Source organism: Limulus polyphemus, unplaced genomic scaffold (assembly GCF_000517525.1).
Source record: "Limulus polyphemus unplaced genomic scaffold, Limulus_polyphemus-2.1.2 Scaffold8606, whole genome shotgun sequence".
Lineage (NCBI taxonomy): Eukaryota > Metazoa > Arthropoda > Merostomata > Xiphosura > Limulidae > Limulus > Limulus polyphemus.
In genome coordinates this window covers 23322-29409 of record NW_013674216.1, presented here as the reverse complement: position 1 = coordinate 29409, position 6088 = coordinate 23322, and the positions used below count along the sequence as shown (strand labels likewise).

Below are 6088 nucleotides of genomic sequence, written 5' to 3'. Positions count from 1 at the left end.
TACAGTCTAACTGATGTATAGGCGTATGTGGAGTCAGTGAAAGCCTTAGCCACAGTCTAACTGATGTATAGGTGTATGTGGAGTCAGTGAAAGCCTTAGCCACAGTCTAACTGATGTATAGGTGTATGTGGAGTCAGTGAAAACCTTAGCCACAGTCTAACTGATGTATAGGTGTATGTGGAGTCAGTGAAAGCCTTAGCCACAGTCTGACTGATGTATAGGTGTATGTGGAGTTAGTGAGAGCCTTAGCCACAGTCTAACTGATGGTTTGGCGTATGTGATGTCAGTGAGAACCCTAGCCACAGTCTAACTGATGTATAGGTGTATGTGGAGTCAGTAAGAACCTTGGCCACAGTCTAACTGATCTATAGGTGTATGTGGAGTCAGTGAAAGCCTTAGCCACAGTCTAACTGATGTATAGGTGTATGTGGAGTCAGTGAAAACCTTAGCCACAGTCTAACTCACTTATAAGCGTATGTGGAGTCAGTGCAAACCTTAGCCGCAGTCTAACTGATTTATAGGCGTATGTGGACTCAGTGAAAACCTTAGCCACAGCCTAACTGATGTTTCGGCGTATGTGGAGTCAGTTAAAACCTTAGCCACAGTGTAACTGATGTATAGGTGTATGTGGAGTCAGTCAGAACCTTAGCCACAGTCTAACTGATGTTTTGGCGTATGTGGAATCAGTGAAAACCTTAGCCACAGTCTAACTGATGTTTTGGCGTATGTGGAGTCAGTGAGAACCTTTTCCACAGTCTAACTGATGTATAGGTGTATGTGGAGTCAGTGAGAACTTTAGCCAAAGTAACTGATGTATAGGTGTATGTGGTGTCAGTGAAAACCTTAGCCACACTCTATTTATAGGTGTGTGTGTGGACGATATAAAACTAAATATACTGAATCTAGTTTCGAAACTCGCTTTAGCTATGGACTGTAAATCGAGTTGAGGCCCTTCAAAATTAGCCATTTTAAACTACACGTGCACCTAACTCTGTTCGGGGAGAGGGTGGTAAGGGAGTACTGGGTAGCGAAGCGAGCCGAGAAAAAGTTTTCATGAGAAATGTTGAAATTTGGGTGTCACTTGCCCCTTATATTCCCCTGGTAAGGCCCTATGGGAGGACATGCAAAGTTAACATCTAACTTCGTGTATTTAAAAGGACCTTCCATATTTGTGGTTCGAGATCAATATTTTCGTCCTAAACTCATTATATAAACTAGAGAAACCAGTAAACAAGAACCTTAGTAGAATGGTTGGGATGAGAGTCTGTCCAAGTATTGTATTTAACCAAAGTGAAGACTCCGCGCTGAAAACAGCTTGTTTCCGACCAGTCTCTCGGTTTATTTAATACCTCCACTGTACCGTTAGCTTTGTTCGCCTTTAATTAGAGTAAAAATATAAAAGCGGAAAATGTTGGAAGGAAAGCCTACTACATACACGTGTCTCGTATTGTATCGAGATAACCCCTATTGTGATTGATGTAACTAACGCCTCTTCCTGCTCCTGTAAGGTCACAAACTGATGACACTCAGTCAAGCCGGCCACACAAAATCTAACGGGGTGGGAAGTACTCTCAACTGAAGAGTCGTATTACTAAATACACACATACCGTCTTATCCAAACACCGGTAGAGTGCGATAAAGACTCCCTCTATTATCACCTCTTCAACTATAACACAAGCCCTAGCTGTGTAAGTAGCTAATCTCATCACCGTGATGTAAGAAACTGTAAAGTCGTTTGTAAGATACACTATAACTAATAGTTGGTGTTTTTCTTTATCTTTCACGCAGCTAAGTTCAATATGGTGTATTAAACCAGCTATAAATAAGTGTAGACCTCCAACTTTTTATTATCAACATTATTGTACAGTCTTTGTAGTATGGACGTCTTTACTATAAGGAGATTAGTCGTACGTTAAGGTAATTGATGTAAACAACTTTTAAACGGTATATATGTATAGAGAAGTGCCAACATGATTATCCTACACAAATAGCTGCTGTCGTACACTGAAGCTCTAATTCCACCATTATTGAATTTGTCTCTCGTATATCCGACATACTGAATGTAGATACATTTAGCTGACGGTGACATTTCTGAAGCGCGTGCATGTCTTCGGTCATGTGCTAATTATCCCTTACCGGACTGATATTGGCCTGTTAGAAGAGCGGGCTATCTTCATTTACCTCTCATTAGTAACCCTGAATTCCAGACATGTTTTCACCATCTAGCTGATGACAGCACGAGAGTGTAAGATCTTCTTCGGTGGAAGAAACCCCCCTCCTCCCGCTCTTCAAAAAATACCACTAATTATTTATACTAGTGTAGAGACACAACAAAAAAAAAATAATAACGAGGAGGAAACCAAACATAACGCCAAGAAAACCAAAAATTTACACAGGTTCAGAAAGAAAAAAAGAAAGTGATCTCTGATTAATCCTCAGAAACAAAATATAAAGTACACGGAGAGCAGTATTGGACTTTAAAACAGAAAACATACAAACACATGATAATGACATTACTTGTTTAAACCAGAAAATATACAAACACATGATAATGACATTACTTGTTTAAATCAGAAAACATACAAACACATGATAATGACATTACTTGTTTAAACCAGAAAACATACAAACACATGATAATGACATTACTTGTTTAAACCAGAAAACATACAAACACATGATAATGACATTACTTGTTTAAACCAGAAAACATACAAACACATGATAATGACATTACTTGTCATAGTTCTTACTATCATAGTTCTCTTCATCAACATAATACTGATAATCCCAACTATCATAGTTCTTTTCGTCAACATAGTACTGATAATCCCAACTATCATAGTTCTCTTCATCAACATAGTACTGATAATCCCAACTATCATAGTTCTCTTCGTCAACATAGTACTGATAATCCCAACTATCATAGTTCTCTTCATCAACATAGTACTGATAATCCCAGCTATAAACGTTCTCTTCATCAACATAATACTGATAATCCCAACTCTCATAGTTCTCTTCGTCAACATAGTACTGATAATCCCAACTATCATAGTTCTCTTCGTCAACATAGTACTGATAATCCCAACTATCATAGTTCTCTTCGTCAACATAGTACTGATAATCCCAACTATCATAGTTATTTTCATCAACATAGTACTGATAATCCCAACTATCATAGTTCTTTTCATCAACATAGTACTGATAATCTCAACTATCATAGTTCTCTTCGTCAACATAGTACTGATAATCCCAGCTATCATAGTTCTCTTCATCAACATAGTACTGATAATCCCAACTATAATATTTCTCTTCATCAACATAGTACTGATAATCCCAACTATCATAATTCTCTTCAGCAATATAATACTGATAATCCCAACTATCGTAGTTCTCTTCATCCACATAATACTGATAATCCCAACTATCATAGTTCTTTTCATCAACATAGTACTGATAATCCCAACTATCATAATTCTCTTCAGCAATATAATACTGATAATCCCAACTATCGTAGTTCTCTTCATCCACATAATACTGATAATCCCAACTATCATAGTTCTCTTCATCCACATAATACTAACAAAACAATTATGATTTTTACTCAGTAGTGAAACTATTTACGATAAAACAATGACGTTTCATTAATAACAAAAGTATTGATATCATAACAATGATGTTTCATCATCAGTCAAAATACTGACGTTTGTTTAACAGTTGAATAATTGATAATACAGCCATGACATTTCATCAACAAAGTACTGAAAACACAATAATAGCGTTTTATCAACAGGGAAAATACTGGTTACACAACACAGACGTTTCATCAACAGTCAAAGTACTGAAAACACAATAATAGCGTTTTATCAACAGGGAAAATACTGGTTACACAACAATGACGTTTCATCAACAGTCAAAGTACTGAAAACACAATAATAGCGTTTTATCAACAGGGAAAATACTGGTTACACAACACTGACGTTTCATCAACAGTCAAAGTACTGAAAACACAATAATAGCATTTTATCAATAGGGAAAATACTGGTTACACAACACAGACGTTTCATCAACAGTCAAAGTACTGAAAACACAATAATAGCATTTTATCAACAGGGAAAATACTGGTTACACAACACAGACGTTTCATCAACGGTCAAAGTACTGAAAACACAATAATAGCGTTTTATCAACAGGGAAAATACTGGTTACACAACACTGACGTTTCATCAACAGTCAAAGTATTGAAAACACAATAATAGCATTTTCTCAACAGGGAAAATACTGGTTACACAACACAGACGTTTCATCAACGGTCAAAGTACTGAAAACACAATAATAGCGTTTTATCAACAGGGAAAATACTGGTTACACAATACTGACGTTTCATCAACAGTCAAAGTACTAAAAACACAATAATAGCATTTTATCAACAGGGAAAATGCTGGCTACACAATACTGATGTTTCATCAACAGCCAAAGCACTAAAAACATAACAATGACATTTTATGGACAGTCAAAGTTCTGATAACAAACACTATCATCCAATCAAAGACTAGTTGCTTATTTCGTCATCCAAAATTTTTCATTACTTCGATTTTTTTGCCTGAAACCGGCAAACATGATCAGTATAACCACACGTGTTTAGTCTGAAACCGACATAATTGATCAGCTTAAGTTCACGTGTCTTACCTGAAACCGAAAAATGTTTTTTTTATATTCAGTTCTGTAACAGATACACATCATCTTTAGACAAATTTCATGAGATATAATTTTTCTTAGTTTTATCGTTATATTTTACTCTACTCGACTTTAAAAACTCGTATTTTTGAGTCATATTTAACAGGTTTCCAGTTACAATGCACATAATCTTTCATTTTAGAAGTATTAAAATGGTTATGTCAGTTATTCAAGGATAGGAAACCACTAAGGTGATAATAAAAGTACGACACTTGTTAAAACTTTATACTTTAACAAACATAACATGGGACGACCATCAGGGATTTCGTTTAAAGAATATTAAAAACCTATTGGCAAATCTCCTAATCGTTTCACGACTCATATAGATTTAAATACGTCATCACCCCTGGCAAAAATCAGTTGTAAGTAAAAACTCATACATAACGACATTTAAAAGGTACACTCTACATAGGTTACCAGCAACTTTCTTACTAATTACAAATGTCATATGGTTCTCAAAATACAACACTCTACATAGGTTACCAGCAACTTTCTTACTAATTACAAATGTCATATGGTTCTCAAAATACAACACTTTACATAGGTTACCAGCAACTTTCTTAATGATTATAAATGTCATATGGTTCTCAAAATACAACACTTTACATAGGTTACCAGCAACTTTCTTAATGATTATAAATGTCATATGGTTCTCAAAATACAAAGAATTCTGCAACTGATAGGGTCTAAGTGATTTTAACATCACGTCATCTTCAAAATACAAACATGCAAAACCTGGTACGTCTGTTGTTAATAAATAAAAGTCACAAAATGTTCCCAGAACACCAAGCGGCAAAATTATAGATAGATATTCTTAGGTGATAACAACAAACGTATGTACTCCCTAGGTCACAATACATAACAGTTCAGATCAGGTCACAATAACACATAACAGTTCAAATCTGGTCACAATAACACATAACAGTTCAAATCTGGTCACAATAACACATAACAGTTCAGATCTAGTCACAATAACACATAACAGTTCAAATCTGGTCACAATAACACATAACAGTTCAAATCTGGTCACAATAACACATAACAGTTCAGGTCATGTCACAATAACACAAAACAGTTCAGGTTATGTCATAATAACGCATAACAGTTTAGGACATGTCACAATAACACATAACAGTTCAAATCAAGTCAGAATAACACATAACTGTTCAAATCGGGTCACAATAACACATAACAGTTCAGGTCAGGTCACAATAACACATAACAGTTCAGATCTGGTCACAGTAACACATAACAGTTCAGATGAAGTCACAATAACACATAAAAGCTAAGATCAAGTCACAATAACACATAATAGTTCAGATCAGGTCACAATAACACATAATAGTTCAGA

General features: G+C 35.5%; 1 protein-coding gene across 1 annotated transcript in view; it reads right to left on the bottom strand.

The window, feature by feature from the left end:
• Window positions 1-2733: 2733 nt before the first annotated feature.
• The window catches only part of LOC106475457 (putative eggshell protein), a 5632-nt gene continuing 2277 nt past the window's right edge, over window positions 2734-6088 (bottom strand). The window contains exons 2-3 of the mRNA XM_013936136.1: window positions 3245-3579; window positions 2734-3130 (exon numbers count right to left, since the gene is read on the bottom strand). Coding sequence (XP_013791590.1) covers window positions 2734-3130; window positions 3245-3579 — 732 coding nt within the window. The remainder of the gene's footprint in view (window positions 3131-3244; window positions 3580-6088) is intronic.